Source organism: Barbus barbus (assembly GCF_936440315.1).
Source record: "Barbus barbus genome assembly, chromosome: 5".
NCBI classification, from domain to species: domain Eukaryota; kingdom Metazoa; phylum Chordata; class Actinopteri; order Cypriniformes; family Cyprinidae; genus Barbus; species Barbus barbus.
The window spans coordinates 30233491-30257494 of record NC_136733.1 but is presented as its reverse complement, the minus strand read 5'-3'; the positions used below and the strand labels follow the sequence as shown (position 1 = coordinate 30257494).

At 36.8% G+C, this 24004-nt stretch overlaps 1 protein-coding gene across 1 annotated transcript in view; it reads right to left on the bottom strand.

Annotated features, from left to right (window-relative positions):
* Positions 1-18226: 18226 nt before the first annotated feature.
* arhgap20b (Rho GTPase activating protein 20b) overlaps positions 18227-24004 on the bottom strand; it is a 48934-nt gene continuing 43156 nt past the window's right edge. The window contains exon 15 of the mRNA XM_079417288.1: positions 18227-22483. Within this exon, the coding sequence (XP_079273414.1) occupies positions 20640-22483 (1844 nt within the window). The 3' untranslated portion in view covers positions 18227-20639. The remainder of the gene's footprint in view (positions 22484-24004) is intronic.

Genomic DNA, 24004 nt, shown 5'->3' with positions numbered 1-24004 from the left:
AGTCTCAATTGTTAACAGTAGGGAATGCATTAATTAATATGAACTAACAATGAAAAATATATTTTTTACAGCATGTTAATTCTTCATTGATAGTATGAACTTACAATGAGCTAACAATGAACATAATATTTTTAATATTAGAAAAATAGTCATGCTCAAAAGATAAAACTTTAAAATGTAATAATATATTAACTCATTTTGGAATTAATATTGATCACCATTAAATGGTATATAATTATTGTTGATGTTAACTAACAACAGTTAAATAATGTTGTTTTTTAACATTGGTTAATTCACAAATAACATTAAATATTAACAATATATTTTTTACTTTATTTGTGTTAGTAAAAATTATTCATGTTAGTTAATGGAAAAATAAATCATAAAAAAAATGCTTATAAATCATTAAAAGCTTTGGTAACTATAATAATTTCTCATTTGTTAGCATTAGTAAATGCATTAACTAACATCAACTACCAATGAAAAATATATTTTCACAGAATTTAAAGTTTTATATGTTGTTCTGTGTGTTGTGTTTCACAGAGTTGATGGTTTGGATTAACCCTTTAATTGCCGTATCCCTTAAAACCAAACTGCCAGAGGGTTACTGTATTGTGTGTGCTCGCTGGGCACCGTTTTATCGATGCCACCGGGGTGGCATATGCACTGGCGGCTTGGGCCCGTCATCGCTGCTCGCAGCTATATTTATTTTTTTATTTTTTTTTATTATTTTTTATTTCGACTATCCGGGTACTTTTGGGGGCCTTAACGTGCCCGAAAACTCTTGAAAATTGGCACGCACATTGGAACCTGCGGCCATTAGGACGCCACAGACGCTGGGACCCGGGCGTGGCACAGGGGCTCTACGGCGCCCCCTGGAAGATTGTCAGAAAGCTTGATGTATAGCTCACACATACTTGCACGTATTCATATGAAACTCGGTACACATATAGAACTCATTGAGCCGAACAACTTTCACGCTGCATGTCTTAGGCTCCGCCCAACAGGAAGTCGGCTATTCAGGGCTGTTTAAAAAGCGCATGCTCTGGAATTTGATATACTCCTCTGAGGATTTCCATACGATTGCCACCAAACTCGGTGAACATGATCTCAAGACATTGGGGACGCTAAATTGCGAAGATATTTTTGATATGTCGAACGGTTTGCCCGTGGCGAGGCGATGAAGTTATGGCGAAAAATGAGACCCAGGAAATGCCTAATAACGTCCACATACATTGTATGATGTAGATCAAACTTCAGTGGTTTGTTCGTTGTATGATGCCGATCGGATAGATGTGACTATTATGACTGAAAGTTATAGCGCCACCAACTGGCTGCAGGAAGTGTGTCATTTTCAAAATGCTTTGAATTCAGCATCTTATTTTTACTCGATTTGCTTCAAACTTCACCAGAATAATGTCAAAACACGGCCGATGTAAAACTGTGAAGGGAATATTGATATCTAAAATTATGTTGCCATGGCAACGTGTCAAAGTTGAAAATTCGTTTCTGGTGATTTTGAGGCAGATAACATGTTTAGAATGTCATGAAACTCAACACACATATCAGTATTAATGATAGTTAGACACTGGAAAAAGCTCATAAACGGGCGTGGAAGAGGCACTCTATAGCGCCACCTTTTGTCAAAAATGGGGGGGTTAGTTTTAGCTACAGACACCAAACTCGGTACATAAATTGTTCTTATTAATCCGGACAACTTTCTAATTTACAGTCATTAGCTACGACCAACAGGAAGTCGGCTATATTTATTTTAAAGTGGGTTTTTTTTTAAAACAGGCTGTAAACAAATTCATACTCCTCCAAACAGAAACACGGAAATCACACCAAACATTTTTTCTCATGATGCCAAAATACTGAAGATGCTAAATTGCGGACGGATTTAGGATATCTTGAACGATGATTTAATGGCAATTTATTAAAGTTACTGTAAAAAATAGATTTTTTTTTTTTTTTTTATCTTTTAAGAGCAGCTTCCAAACACTTCATAAAAAATTACATGCACATAACAATACAGTCTGAGGATATGTGATTAATTTCATGAATTTACAATACACTATGGAGAGCAGAAAATTAAAAAACTATCAGAGAGTTATTAAACTGCTGAGTGAGAGCTCCTGCCAGTCTGCCTCTGATTGAGGGGTGGGGGTGGGGTGGGCTGTCAGTGACTGTGTGGATTGAGGCAGTGGGTGAGAGAGAGAAAGAGAGAGAGAGGGTCTGTTTTTTAAAATCTTAAAAAAATGCTTATAAATCATTAAAGATTTTTATAACACTTTATAATAAGGTCTCATTTCTTAACATTAGGAAATGCATTAATTAACGTGAACTAACAATGAAAAATATATTTTTACAGCATGTTAATTCTTCCATGATAGTATGAACTAACAAAGAACAATTTTTTTAAAGCATTTATTAATCTTTTTAATGTTAGAAAAATAGTCATGTTCAAAAGATAAACTTTAAAATGTAATAATATATAAACACATTTTGGAATTAATATTGATCAACATTAAATGGTATATAATTATTAATGATTATATATATAATGATAGCTACAGACACCAAACTCGGTACATAAATTGTTCTTATTAATCCGGACAACTTTCTAATTTACAGTCATTAGTTACGACCAACAGGAAATCGGCTATTTTTTTTTTTATGTGTTTTTTTTTTTTTTTTAAACGGGCTGTAAACAAATTCATACTCCTCCCAAGCAGAAACCAAAAATTCACACCAAACATTTTTTCACATGCTTCCAAGATACTGAAGATGCTTCATTGCGGACGGATTTATGATATCTTGAACGATGATTTAATGGCAATTTATTAAAGTTACAGTAAAAAATAGATTTTTTTTTTTTTTTATCTTTTAAGAGCAGCTTTCAAACACTTCATAAAAAATTACATACACAGAACAATACAGTCTGAGGATATGTGATTAATTTCATGAATTTACAATACACTATGCTTAGGAGAAAATTTAAAAACTATCAGAGAGTTGATATACTGCATCTGAGTGAGAGGTCCCTGTCAGCCTGCAGCTGAGTGAGGGGGTGGGGTGGGGTGTGAGTGACTGTGTGAGTGACTGTGTGGATTGAGGAGCTGGGTGAGAGAGAGAGAGAGAGAGAGAGAGGGTCTGTTTTTTTAAATTTTTAAAAAATGCTTATAAATCATTAAAGATTTTGATAACACTTTATAATAAGGTCTCATTTCTTAACATTAGCAAATGCATTAATTAACGTGAACTAACAATGAAAAATATATTTTTACAGCATGTTAATTCTTCCATGATAGTATGAACTAACAAAGAACAATTTTTTTAAAGCATTTATTAATCTTTTTAATGTTAGAAAAATAATCATGTTCAAAAGATAAACTTTAAAATGTAATAATATATAAACACATTTTGGAATTAATATTGATCAACATTAAATGGTATATAATTATTAATGATTATATATATACAATGATAGCTACAGACACCAAACTTGGTACATAAATTGTTCTTATTAATCCGGACAACTTTCTAATTTACAGTCATTAGCTACGACCAACAGGAAGTCGGCTATATTTATTTTAATGTGGGTTTTGTTTTTAAAACGGGCTGTAAACAAATTCATACTCCTCCAAACAGAAACACGGAAATCACACCAAACATTTTTTCTTATGATGCCAAAATACTGAAGATGCTACATTGCGGACGGATTTAGGATATCTTGAACGGTGTTTTAATGGCAACTTATTAAAGTTACAGTAAAAAAGAGAAACCTTTTTTTTTTGTATCTTTTAAGAGCAGCTTCCAAACACTTCATAAAAAATTACATACACAGAACAAGACAGTCTGAGATATGTGATTAATTTCATGAATTTACAATACACTATGCGGAGGAGAACATTTAAAAACTATCAGAGATCTCCTGTCACTGCTTCTAATGTATGCGGTGGGTGACTGACTGTGTGAGTTCAGTGAGTGTGGAGGGGGAGAGAGAGAGAGAGAGAGGGTCTGTTTAAACTTCTCAATAAAATCCTTAAAAAATGCTTATAAAGCATTAAAGGTTTTGATAACACTTTATAATTAAGTCTCATTTGTTAACAGTAGGGAATGCATTAATTAACATGAACTAACAATGAAAAATATATTTTTTACAGCATGTTAATTCTTCATTGATAGTATGAACTTACAATGAACTAACAATGAACAAAATATTTGTAATATTAGAAAAATAGTCATGTTCAAAAGATAAAACTTTAAAATGTAATAATATATTAACACATTTTGGAATTGATTTTGATAAACATTAAATGGTATATATTTATTAATGATGTAAATTAACAACAGTTAAATAATGTTGTTTTTTAACATTGGTTAATTCACAAATAACATTAAATATTAACAATATATTTTTTACTTTATTAATTTGTGTTAGAAAAAATTATTCATGTTAGTTAATGGAAAAATAAATCATTAAAAAATGCTTATAAATCATTAAAAGCTTTGGTAACTATAATAATTTCTCATTTGTTAGCATTAGTAAATACATTAACTAACATCAACTACCAATGAAAAATATATTTTCACAGAATTTAAAGTTTTATATGTTCTGTGTGTGTGTGTGTGTGTGTGTTTCACAGAGTTGATGGTTTGGATTAACCCTTTAATTGCCGTATCCCTTAAAACCAAACTGCCAGAGGGTTACTGTGATGCTTGTGCTCGCTGGGCACCGTTTTATCGATGCCACCGGGGTGGCGTATGCTGACGGCTTGGGCCCGTCATCGCTGCTCGCAGCTATATATTTTTTTTTTTTTTATTATTTTTTATTTCGACTATCCGGGTACTTTTGGGGGCCTTAACGTGCCCGAAAACTCTTGAAAATTGGCACACACATTGGAACCTGCGGCCATTAGGACGCCGCTGAGGCTGGGACCCGGGCGTGGCACAGGGGCTCTACGGCGCCCCCTGCAAAATTGTCAGAAAGCTTGATGTATAGCTCACACATACTTGCACGTATTCATATGAAACTCGGTACACATATAGAACTCATTGAGCTGAACAACTTTCACGCAGCATGTCTTAGGCTCCGCCCAACAGGAAGTCGGCTATTCAGGGCTGTTTAAAAAGCGCATGCTCTGGAATTTGATATACTCCTCTGAGGATTTCCATACGATTGCCACCAAACTCGGTGAACATGATCTCAAGACATTGGGGACGCTAAATTGCGAAGATATTTTTGATATGTCGAACGGTTTGCCCGTGGCGAGGCGATGAAGTTATGGCGAAAAATGAGACACAGGAAATGCCTAATAACGTCCACATACATTGTATGATGTAGATCAAACTTCAGTGATTTGTTCGTTGTATGATGCCGATCGGATAGATGTGACTATTATGACTGAAAGTTATAGCGCCACCAACTGGCTGCAGGAAGTGTGTCGTTTTCAAAATGCTTTGAATTCAGCATCTTATTTTTACTCGATTTGCTTCAAACTTCACCAGAATAATGTCAAAACACGGCCGATGTAAAACTGTGAAGGGAATATTGATATCTAAAATTATGTTACCATGGCAACGTGTCAAAGTTGAAAATTCGTTTCTGGTGATTTTGAGGCAGATAACATGTTTAGAATGTCATGAAACTCAACACACATATCAGTATTAATGATAGTTAGACACTGGAAAAAGCTCATAAACGGGCGTGGAAGAGGCACTCTATAGCGCCACCTTTTGTCAAAAATTGGGGGGTTAGTTTTAGCTACAGACACCAAACTCGGTACATAAATTGTTCTTATTAATCCGGACAACTTTCTAATTTACAGTCATTAGCTACGACCAACAGGAAGTCGGCTATATTTATTTTAATGTGGGTTTTTTAAAAAAACGGGCTGTAAACAAATTAATACTCCTCCAAGCAAAAACACGGAAATCACACCAAACATTTTTTATCATGATGCCAAAATACTGACGATGCTAAATTGCGGACGGATTTAGGATATCTTGAACGATGATTTAATGGCAATTTATTAAAGTTACAGTAAAAAAGATAATTTTTTTTTTTTTTTATCTTTTAAGAGCAGCTTCCAAACACTTCATAAAAAATTACATACACAGAACAATACAGTCTGAGGATATGTGATTAATTTCATGAATTTACAATACACTATGCTTAGGAGAAAATTTAAAAACTATCAGAGAGTTGATATAATGCTTCTGAGTGAGAGGTCCTGTCAGCCTGCAGCTGAGTGAGGGGTGGGGGTGGGGTGGGGTGGGGTGGGGTGGGGTGGGGTGGGGTGGGCTGTGAGTGACTGTGTGAGTGACTGTGTGGATTTAGACAGTGGGTGAGAGAGAGAAAGAGAGAGAGAGGGTCTGTTTTTTAAAATCTTTAAAAAATGCTTATAAATCATTAAAGATTTTGATAACACTTTATAATAAGGTCTCAATTCTTAACATTAGGAAATGCATTAATTAACGTGAACTAACAATGAAAAATATATTTTTACAGCATGTTAATTCTTCCATGATAGTATGAACTAACAAAGAACAATTTTTTTTAAAGCATTTATTAATCTTTTTAATGTTAGAAAAATAATCATGTTCAAAAGATTAACTTTAAAATGTAATAATATATAAACACATTTTGGAATTAATATTGATCAACATTAAATGGTATATAATTATTAATGATTATATATATAATGATAGCTACAGACACCAAACTCGGTACATAAATTGTTTTTATTAATCCGGACAACTTTCTAATTTACAGTCATTAGCTACGACCAACAGGAAATCGGCTATTTTTTTTTTTATGTTTTTTTTTTTTTTTTTTTAACAGGCTGTAAACAAATTCATACTCCTCCCAAGCAGAAACCAAAAATTCACACCAAACATTTTTTCACATGATTCCAAGATACTGAAGATGCTACATTGCGGACCGATTTAGGATATCTTGAACGGTGATTTAATGGCAATTTATTAAAGTTACAGTAAAAAAGAACACTTTTTTTTTTCTTTTCTTTTAAGAGCAGCTTCCAAACACTTCATAAAAAATTACATACACAGAACAATACAGTCTTTATGTGAATTAATATGTGATTAATTCATGAATTTACAATACACTATGGCGAAAGGAACATTTTAAAACTTATCAGAGTTCTCCTGTCACTGTGCTTCTAATGTGTGCGGTGGGTGACTGACTGTGTGAGTTCAGTGAGTGTGGAGGGAGAGAGAGAGAGAGAGAGAGAGGGTCTGTTTATACTTCTTAATAAAATCCTTAAAAAATGCTTATAAAGCATTAAAGGTTTTGATAACACTTTATAATTAAGTCTCATTTGTTAACAGTAGGGAATGCATTAATTAACATGAACTAACAATGAAAAATGTATTTTCACAGAATTTAAAGTTTTATATGTTGTTCTGTGTGTGTGTGTTTCACAGAGTTGATGGTTTGGATTAACCCTTTAATTGCCGTATCCCTTAAAACCAAACTGCCAGAGGGTTACTGTGATGCTTGTGCTCGCTGGGCACCGTTTTATCGATGCCACCGGGGTGGCGTATGCTGACGGCTTGGGCCCGTCATCGCTGCTTGCAGCTATATTTCTAATTTTGCTATGACAATCTGGCGCTTCTGAATCAGCGACTGTAAATTTTATTAGTTTAAACCCATTTAAAAATTATAATAAAGCATAATGCTATTGTATACACACACACACACACACAATAGCATCTGTCATCAGTGACGCATGTATACGTATTATACGTTTATTTACTCTTTGATTTGAGTGGAAATGGTGTATCCATGCATTACTGATGACAGAGGATATCGGATGCTCTCCAAAATGGTGCTACGCTGACACAGAGAGGAGACGAATTGTTGAATAAATGTTATTTTTATTTTCTTTGCGTACAAAAAGTATTCTCGTCGCTTCATAAAATTCAGATTGAACCACTGATGGCAGATGGAGTATCCTGACGATTTTTTTCATACTTTTCTGTGCCTTGACAGTGTAATTTACTTAGCAGTCAATGGGACAGTCACAAGCCTCCCAGTTTTCATCCAAAATATCTTAAATTGTGCTCCGAGGACGAACAAAGCTTTTATGGGCTTGGAACGACATGGGGGGTAAGTGATTAATGACAAAATGTCATTAATGGAGAATCCCTTAAATGAGCTGCTGGGTTCATGAATATTAAACATGTAGTCTGCGTTCGCTTGAATTGATTTGCTGAAATCAAAACAGGGACGATAATAGGTGAGCGCCAGCCAGTGAGGTTGTCGTTTGCACATTAGTTCCGCCCACTACCGGGGAACCCGGCAGTTCTTAAAAGCTGAAGAACTCCAAAGGAACTCCGTTATTTTGACAGGAAAATACAACAAAGAATATCGTTTACATATGTAACCCTGTTACTAGAAAACATGTTTTGGGGTGTTAATGGGTAAATGTATGTATTTTGTACCATGTGTTGTTTGACTCGCTTACACATGGAGTTCGGTTGTAATGCACTTGAGCAAACATGTGCTTAACAGCAAGTTTGTGTGCTGCTGTTACCACTTTGGGTAAAATTACGGTGCTTTCCAAACGGGATATATCGCCCTCTGAAGGGCACTTCGGAGTGAAAACAATCATGGCCGCCATATTGAAGTGTTGTTCCAAACCGAAGTGCTCAGAATTAGCCACTTCAAAGGGCCCTTCGGAATGAAGGATTTCGAATGGTACAACTGATGGACACTTCGGGCCCCATGATCCTTTGCGCTGAATCTTTGCATGATGACGGCGCCTCCGTATAATGACGCAGAAGGGCACTTCAAGAAACAGTTGTTTGGTCCCCTACACCCTTCAACTCTGGAGGGTAAACCCTTTGAAGGGATTAGGGCATAGGGATGAGCCCTTTACGATTGGAACGCAGGGTCAGAGTGTCTAAGTTGATTCCTCCAATCAGGACGGAGAGGGGGTGGAACTTAGAAAAGAACGGGGAAGATTGAAAGTGAATCGAGAGAGAGAGACGCGAGAGAAGCAAGATATCATCTTGTTAACCGGGGATTTTAGGCCATAAAATCCTAAAGGTTTCTTAAGTACAGTTAGCATTTCGTTAACATAGAGGTACCACTCGTGCCTTTATAGAGTGAAGGAGAGGAGAGAGTGACGCATGATGTCAATCGGATGAAACTCGGGATTTTAGACCATAAAATCTGCTATTGTTTCTATCGATATTTATGTTCCCGTTGGTCTACTCTAGAGGTACTACTCGTACTATTAGAGAAAAAATTGAGAAAGATCATAAAGATTTGTGATTACGTATGCTGTTTGTTTTATGCCGTGTGAGTTTAACTTAAGTCGCCTTTGTTTTTTTACTGGCCACAACGATCACAAGCATCGAATTTTTTGCCTCAAATTCCGTAAACACGGAGTCGTCTCAGGAAATATCTGCGTCCACACGGAATCACTGAAACCGACTGAAAACGATGAGGAACACATGCCAGACCAATATGTGGCGCTGTAATTCTGCCACAGAGATACACAAAAAAACAGAGAAGAAGACTTGGACCATGTGCGTAAACCTTGCGCGCTGAATATAAACTAACACACAAAGCAGAAGATTTTGCTTTAATAAAACTAATGAGCTCAGTAGGTTCTGCAGCACGAACACAGGCACATAGTCTGACATTGTTGTTGTCGCTGTTATGTGACGTAGCGGTGTCCGATTAGGGGCGAGACGTGGGCTGATGACGTCATCGTTTCAGAAAATATACAGATTCGCCGTCCACACGAAAACATGAAACCGGCGTTTTCAAATTTATCCACCCTGGGACCCGGTTTCAAAAATGATTGGTTTCACTCTTCGAAAACGCCGGTTTCGTGTGGACGAAACGCCTATACGGTAATAAATTTATGCGTATACAGAGAAACCCATCTTCGTGTGGACGGGGCCTTAATCCTTTTATTGGTGTATTTTGTGTTTTGTATTTCTCTCCTTTTGTTTTTTTAATTAATTTATTGTTAAACTATACATCTACAGCATTCATATCATTTGCCTACTTGAATTCACTTCAATACATTTTTGAAGTCACTCACTTAATTGTGTAGCGTGTTATGTTCCACTGCTGTGATTGAATTGTATAGTGAGTACATGAAGTAAGCATAAGTCACCAAGAAATCAGTTAGTAATAATATTCCATCAGAAGACAGTTAGACAATGGATCAATTAGAATTTCGAACTCTAATAGGGGCTACACATGTAGCTCGTAAATTCTGCATGTTATGAAAGACTCTCTTGCCCTGTATCTTTCTTTGCACGTGTGAGACAAAGCGATGGCGAGCTGTGCGCTTTAACACTAGAGTTTACGGTACGTGAAATACTGCTACACTGCACATCCATTCAGATGCACTGAAAAATAAAATTCTAATAACATAAGAAATTATAGTAACGCGTCATTTTATTGTCAGTAATGGTAACGGCGTTGTAACGGGAGAAACTTGCTTTAGTGACTCATACAATCCCAAAATAATACAGCTTCTAAATGACAGGGGGGGAAATAACTCACTGTGAAAGAAGCACTACGTTACCTCTGAGGAATCAGAAAAACACGATTAACTTTCCATATTGTCCAGTTTTCTTGGGGTTATGAATTTTGGCCCTGATTGAACCGAGTGACTCGACAGCTTCAAAAACAGTGAGGTCTAATTATGAACTAATTATGTCTAAAGGGAAAATGTGTCTTCAATGCTAATCATAATTTTTAACTACAGGAAGCAAAGCAAAATATAAAAGCAGAATTAAATATGCTATTTACTTTACAATTTTAATAATAGTATTTTATTTACATAGAAGCAAACGTGTTTATATATCCTTTTTTTGAAGCTTCTTTTTTTTAAGCTGCTGCCACCAATCTGGACAAGATCACAGAGACTGTAACATATCAGTTTCTGTGAGGATATGTGCATTCCTACCAAGACTCATCTAACTTACAACAACGACAAACCATGGTTCACCGCAAAACTCAGACAGCTCCGTCAGGCCAAAGAAGATGCTTACAGAAAGGGGGATAAAGTCTTGTATAAACAGGCCAAATACACACTGGAAAAAGAGGACAGAGTGGCAAAGAGGAATTATTCTGGCAAGCTAAGGAACAAATTATCTTCCAGTAATTCTGCTTCAGTGTGGAAAGGTATGAAAGATATCACTAGTTACAAGATGCCAGCACTCTGGAGAATCAACAACTGGCAGACGACCTGAATTAGTTCTATTACAGGTTTGAAAAACCGCTATTCACACCTCTTGCAACCCCCCCTCTCCCCCACACCTGCACTGCAGATAAGTGAAGACGACGTGCGACAGGTCTTCAGTAAGAACAAAAGGAGGAAAGCACCAGGCCCAAATGGTTTGTCACCAGCCTGCCTAAAAATCTGTGCTGACCAGCTGGCCTCCATCTTCACACAGATCTTCAACAGATCACTGGAGCTGTGCAAAGTCCCCTCATGCTTCAAACGCTCCACCATCATTCCCATCCCAAAGAAACCCAAAATTACTGGACTTAATGACTACAGACCTGTGGCTCTAACGTCTGTGGCCATGAAATCATTTGAAAGACCGGTTTTGGCTTATCTGAAGGCCTCCACTGGACCCTTACTGGACCCCCTGCAGTTTGCCTACAGAGCAAACAGGTCTGTGGATGATGCAGTCAACATGGGACTGCACTTCACCCTGCAGCATCTAGACAGACCTGAGACTTATGTGAGGACCCTGTTTGTAGACTTCAGCTCCGCTTTTAACACCATCATCCCGGACACCCATCAGAATAAACTGACACAGCTCTCCGTCCCCACCTCTGTCTGTCAGTGAATCACCAGCTTCCTGAAAGACAGGAAGCAGCTAGTGAGGCTGGGAAAATTCTCATTTAGCACCCACACCATCAGCACTGGAGCTCCTCAGGGCTGCGTTCTCTCCCCACTGCTCTTCTCCCTCTACACGAACGACTGCACATCTAAAGACCCCTCTGTCAAACTCCTGAAGTTTGCAGATGTGGATGTGGATGTGGATCCAACCCCGCCCCCTGGATCTTTGTTCTGCAGTGAGGGGCTACTGGGCGTTTCTGTATGGCAGTTGCCATACCCTAGCCCAGTCAGGTGTGCCATGAAAAATTATCCAAACTTCATATCTCTATCATAATTCCTTATTATTTTAAATCAGAGGGTTTTTAAAAAAAGTTTAACCAATGATAAGCATTAAAAAGAGCTGGTCAGTAAAACTTTGTAACGCCATTGGATCATCTCTCAGCGCCATTGGATCATCTCAACCTCGTAACTTCACCCCGCCTCCACACAGATGGATGCGCTGTGCACAGCCTGGAGGAGACAGATCTCCGCTTTTTCGCAATGAAAGGGTAAACAAATAATTGATGTTTGAATAGTACAGCGTTTTCTTTACTCTAACACTGTCTGTAAAGGCTAATGTTTTTGTGTGCTTGAAGAGCGGAGAAGAAGTATCTGCCGTCTAGCCAATATACTTCTGTACGTTTTAAATATCCTGTGCATAAGCGCTTAGTTTGAGATTTTAACTAAGTGTATTAAACAACAAGAAAAACTAAGCGACCATATCTACAATAAACGTTATATAACCTGTAAAAGTTGGTGAAAGCATATGCGATGCATGTCTTCCTCAGATAACAGCTACAGCCGTTCTAATGACAGACTAAGGCCCGATTCGGACGGTAATTGTTTCTCATATGGACGTCTGTAAAAATAAATTTACATATCACCTCAGTGATAAAATTTCGGATGACCTTGGTGTTTGTCAAAAAATAATTATTGAATTTTTCCCCTTATTTTTTATATATCTGTGTACCGTGCCACCCCTACTATAGATACATCCATCAGACTTTTCGCCCGTTCTTTAAGTTTTTCAGCACTTTTTGGCATATTTATTCCACAATTACATCCTTAATAAAACGGATGCGTAAGGTAACCATGAAAGTAGACAGTTTACGTGAGTTATAATATTTTTTTGTCAGCAGAGCTACTCAAAGTTATCTTAACATGCCGCCATCTTGGAGCCTCCGCCGGAAGCGAGGAGGGATATTGAGAAGCACCCTGGGTCGCTATTTCCACTATGTCACGCATGACCTTTCCAGTGTGACTACGTAATGCGTGAAGTAAAGCTAACGCAAGACGAGCATATGTGGGTAAAAAGTACAGATTTTTTTTTTTTTTTTTAACAACCGATTGTTTTGCTATATAAGACCCTTATTATTTCTCAGCTGGAATCGTGTAGAGCCCTTTGAATACTAGGAAATTTTTATTCTGGAAGTGAACAAATCCAGCCCACATACCCTAACCTCATTTCTGCTTTTTATTCAGCTTAGCTACAGCAATATGTCTTTGTCCATATTAGGGAATTCCTGTAATTCCTTTGTCCATATTAGGGAATTTGTTGTATATTATTACTTCTATGAGTTCGTTTAGGACTTTCTGAGCTCCCTATTCTACATTCCCCATGTATTCTACACCAATGTGCCTCAGGGTAATGAAGAGAGAAACATCAGTGGCACAAAATTATTAATGTGCATTTTGTCATTATAGTGCATATTGCAGGTTAAAAAAATTCAAATGAATATATGGGTGATTCTTAGACTATGGGCACTTGTTCTTTGGTCATATTTTTTAAAATTCAATATAATTTTGGACAAATTCTTCTTTCTTTGTCAAACTAACAATAAAACCACCTTAAAAACTTTTTACTACCTTTCTATTATGATTTTTTCATACTTTTCAACCTCCTTCAAGAATTAAATTGTTGATATCAGAAATTACCCTCCCAATTGTTGATATCAGAAATACATTTTCAGATATCAGAAGTGAACATTGTCACTAGTTACAATTAAATTGTTAAAGAATTAGCATTTTAACTAGTGAAAATTGAGCAGCAGCACTGAAATGCTTGTGAAGATTAAACAGAGGAAGTGCGGAGAATACTCAGTGCTTCAGAACTGTCAATGACCAGCACATCACTGGTTTTCCTGAGGTATTACCAGGACTTGTCAGTTATTCCTTTAATGTTCTGTGGTGTGAAATTACCTTTATTTTATAGCACTTCATACAACAGAGATAGTTTCAAAGCAGATTCACAGTATTAGACATGAAAGTAATAGAATCGATGACGCAAACTTTAAAAATTAGGCAAATCCAACATTCTGCTATAGCAGCTGTAGTAGGACAATAATGCCATTATTCAGGTGCAGTCAGTTCAGTGTTAGTTCCGTTCAGTTCAAAAACTCTGTAAAGTTCATTCATTATGAAACAAGTTTTTTTTTTTTTTTTTTTGCCAGAATACAATTATAAAACGTTTTTAGCTCACTCTGTTTTATTGATTTCAGTTATGCTGTGGTTTGCGCTAGAGATTTATCATCTAGACCTCCACATTAAAAAAAAAATCATTGAATTCATTTCCTCTAATTAGATTTTAAGTGGAGTAAATGACCATTGGAAACATGAGTTATATGGCTACTTTTCACACTTGTCCAACAAATTGTGTACTGATAAGAATTGAGATCAGCATTTTATGGTGTTATAAGATGATTTAAACAATAAATACTTAATGGTAAAATTATATGAAGCCATATATTGTCATAAGTGCAATGCATAGTAATAGTCTGCCTTCATATAGCTTTGAAATTAGCCTGCCTCCCACTTCTGCAGTCCAAATTAAGTCATGCTCAAATGCTTTGTTGTTGATAGAAATTGCTCAAATGCTTTGTCGTTGAGATAAAAGGAAACACAATAGGCCAGATAAATGCAATTTGCATCAAATGGTTGCAGATATTGTCAATAACCTCTAAGCATAGTAATTCTGAGGATATTGATTAGAGCACCATCATTGCGACTGATGTATATTTTGTGATGCTCTGTCTGAACCAATGTTGCCTCTAATTTTTTTTTCTTGCTGAGCAAAACCTTTCTCTATTGGGCGGACATTTCGGCCACCTGAGCAAAAGCATTCTTTATACCAGACCTGTACAGCATGCACACAAAAAGTGTGTAGCTTTGAACTTTAATGTGCTATTTATATTTGAATTGACCCTTGATTTAACTAAATGACGTACATTTTAGGATACCTGAGAAAACATTTTTACAGTATAATACACTGCCGTTCAAAAGTTTGGGATCAGTAAAGTTTTAAAAGAAATTTCTTAGGCTGTATCTATTTGATAAAAAATACTGAATAATATTTCACAAAATAATATTGTGAAATATTATTGCAATTTAAAATAACCGTTTTCTATTTTAATATACATTAAAATATAATTTATTCCTGTGAAGCAAAGCTGAATTTTCAGTGTCACATGATCTTTCAGAAATCATTCTAATATGCTAATTTATAATCAGTCTTGGAAAAAGTTGTGCTGCTTAATATTTTTGGGGGCCTGTGATATTTTTCAGGATTCTTTGAGAAATAAAAAGTTGAAAAGAACAGTGTTTATTCTAAATATAAATTTTGTGTTACAATATACACTACTATTCAAAAGTTTTGGGTCAACTAATTTTTTCTTTCTTATTTATTTATTTATTTATTTGTATTAATATTTTTATTCAGCAAGGATGTGTTAAATGGATGAAAAGGGATAGTAAAGACTTATATTGTTAGAAAATATTTATATTTTTAATTAATGCTGTTCTTTTTAACTTTTTTTTTATTAGCCTAATCAAAGAATCAAAGAAAAAAGGTTCCAAAAAATATTAAGCAGCACAACAGTTTCAACACTGACAATAAATCAGAATATTAAAGTCATTTCAGAAGGATCATAAGACACTGAAAATTCAGCTTTGCTTCACAGGAATACACTATATTTTAAAATATATTAAAATAGAAAACCAATATTAGAAATTGCAATAGCCTAAGAGTTCACAATATTATTCTTCTGTTTTTTTAAATACAGCCTTGATGAGCATAAGTGACTCCATTAAAAAAACAAGGTCAATTGTTTATTAGGTTTATAATATAGGCCTAACCAGTGCTCGAATTGAATCAAGTCTTATGGGGGGTCCCCACCATCAGACTTTTTTTTTTTTTTTGGTGGGGGTGGGGGTTAGTCTCGCAATATACAATTTATACAAAATAAACAATATATTTGATCATAATATGCATAACTATATACTATTTAATGTTGCATAACAAAGAGAGATAAGCTACTATTCTTCTTTTAAATGGCTTACTCCAAGTAAAAATGTCTGAGGGACCCCCCTAAGTCTATTTTTTACTTCTTATGGGGGGTCCCTAATGCCTTATGGGGGGTCCCGGATCCCCCCAGCCCCCCTTCAATTCGAGCAGTGGGCCTAACATAATATAATATAATATTCAAGATTCAAGATTCAAGAGTTTTATTTGTCACATACACAATTATACAGAGTATAACCAGGAGTGAAATGTAGGTAATATCAAAACAACTTAAGCATTTAAACTGATAGAAGAGAATAGAAAACAAACTGAAGCATTTAAACTGAGATCTGTAAGTTAAATATATATATATAAAAAAAAAAAAAAAACCGTGAACTCTTATATAGCTATCTATACATCCCTAAAGTATAGTTTGCACAATACACCTGTGTGTGACTCAATATCTTGTTACCGTTCTGTGCTGTGCCCATCATCTGCTACTTCCAGCACTTAATCAAGCCATTCGTCTCTAATACATGAGGACGTTTTATTTCACGTGTCATTGCGTTGGCTCGCGATTTGAGTTATTTCGACGCAACCATTGAAGTATTCGGTTTCTACAGCGACTCGTTTGACGCACATCATTCTCTTTCTATGAAACCTGTAAACGCATTCACGGGTTCTAACTCTATAGCGGCAGCAGCTCTATAGCGGTTTACCCAAGCATTGCAATTCTTTCATTTTAACAAGAATACAATTAAATGGCTTTCCCAATTAATTTTTGCATGTGCACGGCACATTATTTCTCTGCGCGGCCGTGCAGCTTAGAGGGATTGTTGGTCTGAACTTATGCCAGAATATTTCAATAGTATTGAAGTCTGTACTCTGTTATTTAACTTTACATTTACTTTAACTTTACATGCACTGGTACAAGCTTTTATCCAAAGTGCCTAACATTCAAGGTTTACTTTTTTTTTTTTTTTTTTTTTTTTTTCCTTGATGCATTCCCTTGGGGGAATAATTGAATTTATTTTACAAACCTCCATTTACGCTGCTTTAATGGGCATTTACTTAAAGGGGTCATCGGATGCCCATTTTCCTCAAGTTGATATGATTCTTTAGGGTCTTAATGAAAAGTCTATAACATACTGGTTAAAATCAGTTGTAGTGTTAAACAACACCCTTTTTACCTTGTCAAAATCATCTCTGTTTTCAGCAAGCCGTTTTAGCACCATGTTCCTCTCTTCCTTGGGGTGATGAGCTGTTCTCATGAGACTGTTTACTTTAGCCGCGGAACTTGCTAACTAGCATGTTATTAGAAAAGGCGATTTGCAAAGATTCATGAAAGAACCTTATACTCACTTCTTCTGTTGGTGAGGCTGGATCAGAAAGTCTTTAACTTCGCGTGAACATAGATGCATTTAGGTAGATCAGGAAGCACATTCCCTTCAAAAACAAAGATAATCCACTGTGTCTTCAGCGGCTCAGATGTCGGCAGTAAATGACGACTGCTATGTTCATTATTACATCCAACAACAGAGCACCTCAATCGCTATGGAGACATTCTTGTCGACATCTGCTCCGGCGGTGAAACAATGGCGGACTGATGACAGCTTACTCAGTGCTGATCTAAGGTAAAACGCTAGTGTCAATCAACAATCGTGGGAGGGCCTGGGTCTGTGTGACATCACACAGACAGGCACCTAAGAATGGCTTGATATGAGAAAGGGGAAATTATTTAAAAAACTGGGTTGATCTTTATCATAATGGGTGGTTGTGTACACACCGTGTCAACACACATTTCAATTCAAACAACTTGTACAAGTACATGTTGCATCCAATGACCCCTTTAAATACTAGTCAAACATGTTTTCAAGCACATGCTGCAATCTTGGTCTCTTTACAGATGCCTCTAAAAACATTCTCTGTCACATTTCTTTTTTGCTTTTTTTTAAAGGGTCCCAGTTTGAGCTAGGAATAGGAATAATCCCAAAATGAGCTCTAGATCTTAAAACCAGCTATGAAATTTATTATAGAAAGAATTTAATTAAACTCTTTTACATGTTTGATCAAACATTTATTGTATACATATATCCCACCTAGGAATGCAGTTACAACAATAGCATAGCAATTGCACACAATGTGTTTTTAGACATACAATCTGTGATAAGTGTTTAGATTTACAAAACAAATTAAAGAACAATTACATATTTAAAAACATGAAAACCATCAAGATAAGAACACACAACAGTCTTGAATCAGGTGAAAATAAACCAGTGCATAAAGATAAATTCTGTTAAATGAATGAAAGCGAATATCGATTTGCTTCTTGCCTACTGTTCCTTCTGCAACTCCCCACTGCTTTCTGTTGCTTTGGTTTCTATAGACTGATGAGGAGTAAATTACATGTGAGTAACTTGAACATAATGAGAACTTAAACATGCAAAAAGCATCTGAGCATTAGTTGGGAGCAGTGTTAAATGTCAGAAGAGTTCTAGAGCTCATGGATATATCATTTGTCTCATCTAATGATTGATTACCAGCAACACACACACATCTTAGACTGCACACTGTTTCTGCAGATAAGCACCATAACGTCTTTAAAGTGGAATATTGTGTGGTCGTGCGATGAGTGAAACAGCTGCGGACATTTAGAGCTCATCAGAAACGCCTCAAGAAATTTGAAACATGGCTCAGAGAGTGGGTGGAAAAGAAAACGGTGGCTCTTTTGATTTATTTGTGTGAAAGTTAAAGCTGCATCCTGCTCAAATGCACATCCCACAGTTCCCTGGAACCCTTCATTTAGCAAGTTCTGTCAGTTGCCAGAAGATTAGCATGCTTCCCTCACAAATTAGCAGTGCAATCACACTATGGCTGCATCCAAAATCGCATCCTTCCCCACTATACAGTAGGCAAAAAACAGTATGTGACAAAAGAATTCACAGTACTCATAAAAGAGTAGACAAATAGTAACCGGTAGACCTACTACTTCTGGTCGAGATTCTAACGCGTGCATACAGTGGGCTCTTTACTATCCCATGATGACATAAGAAAGGATTTATGAATTGCAGTGAAGCGATGCAACTGACACTGGTAGGTCATTCATATTATTCATATCACATTCATATAAAACATACTTTTTTAGCATTATTATTCAAAATAAGTACCTACTCAAGATAGTATGCAATTTTCGGATGCAGCCTATGCATTGGTCATGTGAAATTACTTGAACTTAATGGGCAATAGGACATCATGCATGTTTTCTGTCTTTAATAAATAATTAACATTCACATAAATGTTAAATATATTACCTTAATTTAAAAAAAAAAATGCAGGAAAAAGGTCAAAATTGTGAGATATAAAATCGCAATTACCTATTTTTTTTTTACTTATTAAAAAGCATAATTGTGAGATGTAATCTCTGAAAAAAAAGTCATGATTAAGAGATCTTAAACGATGATGCATTTAAAAAAAGAATAAAAATAGTGTTTAAATTAACATTTTTAAATAAATATTTGGAACTAGAAGAGATTTCATAAATGATCACAGAATTTCCATTTTTGGTTGAACTTATTATTTTGTGGTATTAAAAAAAAAGAAGTATATTTTTATAGTAAAGTTGAAAGTATCAAAATGAAGTACTCGCATTATATAACAAGGATACTGCATTTAAAGATTAGAGGGTTTAAAGGGGACCGCATAAAAGGAATTATTCTCCAAATATACTGCCATCATATTAGCTTACTGTGGTTTAAGCTTTGGTCTATTTTGGTTTCAGTTTTGTAACATACATCTTAATCTATTTATAGTTCAACTTGGATAATTTCTTAATGTTTTTCTTTTCTTTTTTTTTCTTCTGTTACAAGCATGGACCCAACCCAGCAACGAGTTTTCCGTTCATACAACTGCATCACGTGTCTCTGCAGATGCCTTTGAAAAGGCACACCCCGCAGACAGATCCCTGTGGAAATGCATTTTAATTTTATGCCTGTGGCCTCAACATACAAGTAAACACACACCCCTTGTGTTCCTCATACAAACTGCAAACACTATACCCAAGCTTGTTCATAGGAAAAATGAGTAACACTTTACTTAAAGCCCTTAAATATAATGCATTATAAAAGTAGTTTTAATGCATGACTAATGCCTTGTAATGCACCTTATAATGCATTGCATGATCTCATTGTAACCACAGTTATAATACATTGTAACACATCTCATTCATTGATACACCTTTAGAAAGTATGATGCATTAAAACAAATGACAAACAAACCATCAAATAATATAATTTATTTTAATTTTAGTTATAATTATTTGTGATATAATAAAAACAAAGGATATCATGCATTACAACACACATTATGAATACATTTGTACGATACATAAAGGCTTTAAATAAAGTGTTACTGAAAAATACATTGAAATTGAACATGCTGCATACTCCCACCACTGTGTAGTATTACATCACCAGATCTAGTTATGATAATGGTTTGTTCTGTGCTGTCCCTCTGTTGCCAGGAAGCTTGATACAGATTGTGTGGCGAAAAGTTCCTGAGGATTTGTTAGTGGGTTTGGGATAAGCCATGCTCTGATTAGCATCGCTGTGAAAGACCTTTATACTGGGGTTAACACTATAACCCCTGCTAATGCTAACAGCAGGGCTACCGGTTTCAGTAATACTTCTAGGGCAGCACAGGTCATCAACAGTGCCCACGCTATGACTATTCAATTTGATGGCAGGACTTTTCTCTGCCAGGTAACTGCTTACACCGTTGCTAATATCAGACGTGACACTGCTAACATTAGATTCATCACTCAAGTCTGCGTCTGTCATATCCGCATCACCAGGAGGAATACACTGTGTCCTCACCTGGACTGACGTTTGCTGGGGAGGTGTAGTAAGTAACACTAGCGGAACATTATGACCATAAAACAGTGTCTGTGGGATCTGAACCTTGACAGATTCTCGCATTTTTCCCTCTGCTTTCTGCTCTGTTTCCACTGGGACACTTTGAGTTTGAGCCGTGACCTTCGAATGTTTTAGTATCACTCTTCTTGCAGAAGGAAAGACTGTGATTTTCATTCTGCTCACTTTCTGCCTACATGAGGCATGAATGTTTGAGCGAGCCTTTGGAAGCTCCTGCATTTGACTTACAGAGTTTTCTACTTTGCTACTTGATTGCTTTTGTGCTGTTGCGGGTGTGTTTGTGAGCATTTGTGTGACCTGGGATTCCTGTATCACACTGTCAATCGGATTCACCTGTGGGACTGCCCATATACTGCATGGATTCAGAGAGATTGTTTGCGAATTCATGTCAGGATTGGGCTTTATCTGACATACGGTGGAGGACCGTAATGGATTCACACTAAACTCCACGCTGCACGCGGTCTCAGAGAGACACTCTGATGCATGTGGACTTGTTGCACTTTTAACCTCATGAATGTCGCAGAAGGACTCGCAGCTTATGGCTTCCTCATTCTTAGCCTTTTCTCCATCCTTCACTGCTCTCTCTCCATCACAGTCATCAAAAGATACTTCAAATTCACTCTCTTTCTCATTTTCTGTCTCTTGAACTTTCTCTCTCCTAACATATTCTTCCTCTTTATAAGTGAAAGTACTTGTCCACCGCTTTCTGGGCATTTCAGGTGTGAGTGGCCGCAGTCTTGCAGCAGCTCCAAACAGAAAAGACCGTGACTGTGTATCTTGAGGGCTGGGGATCGGATCCGCCGAGCTGAGAGACAATGTACTATCCAGTGAGCTGAGGGAAGAAGTGGCAGTAGATGACAGACTTGACATGCTGGCCAATCTCTGCGCAGGATGACGGAAGCGGGTGGGGATTTGCGGCGACTTCCAGAAAGTGTAACGGCGTCTCCTTGTACCCATTCCAGAATTGCGCGATTGTTGTTCTGGGCTTAACCCCAAGGAACTGCGTGACTGCTCACCTCTGTTCTCTGTTACAGCCGTATCATAGCTGGATTGGCGGATAATAGGTGTATGAGTCGGGACAGGTTTTTGGGGTGTGGAAAAATACATGGAAGGCTCAGAGAGGCAACGATCGCGTGACTGGCTGAGTTCCCTGACCCCCAGCATACTTACAGAAGCACTGGAATGTGAGGAAATGGAATCCAGTGTTTTACAGCTGTAGGCGCCTTCTGTTGATGGCATATCAATATGAAAGGGCTGGGGTCTCCTCTTTTCTTTCAGAGAAAGTGCAGCCAGAGGGAGGAAAAGAGGATGAACTTCAGGCAACAGTTGGGAAGAAACAGTGAGGTCTTGATCTGTGTCCTCTGAAGAGGAGTGCTGAAGAAAATATGAACCATCTACAGAAGAGAGAAAGAGAGTTTTAAGATGTTTTACAACTTAATAGAGAAGACTGAAGAAAAAATTATTTAACAAACGCGAAGAAATAACAAAACGCGAGGGGGGCGGGAGATGGGTTTGAAATACGGGAGACTGCCGGGAAAAATGGGAGTGTTAACAGGTATGGTTCAAGAGCCACCTCGATTATGCTTTAAAGGGGTCATCGGATGCAAAATTCACTTTGCATGTTGTTTGAACATAAATGTGTGTTGGAACTGTGAGTAAACATCCACCCTATAATGATAAAAATCCACCCAATGACCCAAATGACCAGAGATTCCTGCAGAGTTGAGAGATCCTGCCATAAGTCTACCATCAGTGCACGAATCAGGTTTCCAGAGGAGCATCTCGCTGCAACTAACAAGATCCAGGGGGCGTGGTTGGATCCAGATCCAACTCCTCCCACCTTACATATACCTAAACCTACCCATCTCCACCCCTAAACCTACCAATCTCCACCCCTTAGATGTGGATCCAACCACGCCCCATGGATCTTGTGGACTGCAGCGAGCCCTACTTGGGTTTCCATGGTATGGTTTGATACAAAAGCAAAGGGTGTGTCAGCCTGTCTTGAATTCGCTGAACAGCACCTAAACTGACTCTGAGAGCATGAGGTTCTTTGACATTAAAATTTATAACTATTATGGCAAAATCCACATTTTCTTCTGGTCAATTTTCCAGGAATACTCTGGGGATTACTCTCAGCATCAGTGATTGGTGAGCTGGTATGAATTGAAGAAAAGAGAGAAATCCTCGAAGAAAACCTATTCCTCAGGGCAAACATTCACCTTTCATCCTAAATGTGACCAAACTGCCAAAAGCACACCGGAATGGCTATGAAAGATGTGACTGAATTTATGTGCGTCCCAAAGCACAAACATGAAATCCAGTGAAAATCTCTGATTAGATCATAAAACCACTGTTGTGTGTATACTGTGAAAATCATGCATATTTTCTGTACTCATGCCCTGATGATCTACTACATTAGCTAACATTTGCATATATGGAGTATTCAACAGAGCTCACAGTACGGCTATGCAATTCCATAATGCAAAGATTCTTGACCATTCATTTAATAACAAATAAAAACAAGAAGCAATCTTACCTCACACAATCTTACATCTCAGATCTAGTTCATTACATTTAACTAAACTGCCAAAACAAGTACACTTTTGCACAAAAAAGCAACTCATATCCCAACAATGTAGCATGCTACTGTTTAACATGTTTATTATTGCATCCTGCATGTATTTCACATTTTCTTCTAGACATATAGAGAGAGAAGTGAAAGAGATTTTTTTGCTCTCAAAATGGTATTCTGAATTGTTTATTGACATTTCAGTTATGTCTGAGAGAGCTTAAAGAGGTCATATGATGCGACTTCAAGTTTTCCTTTCTCTTTGGAGTGTTACAAGCTGTTTGTGCATAGATAAGATCCCTGAAGTTGCAAAGACTAAAGTCTCAAAACCAAAGAGATACTC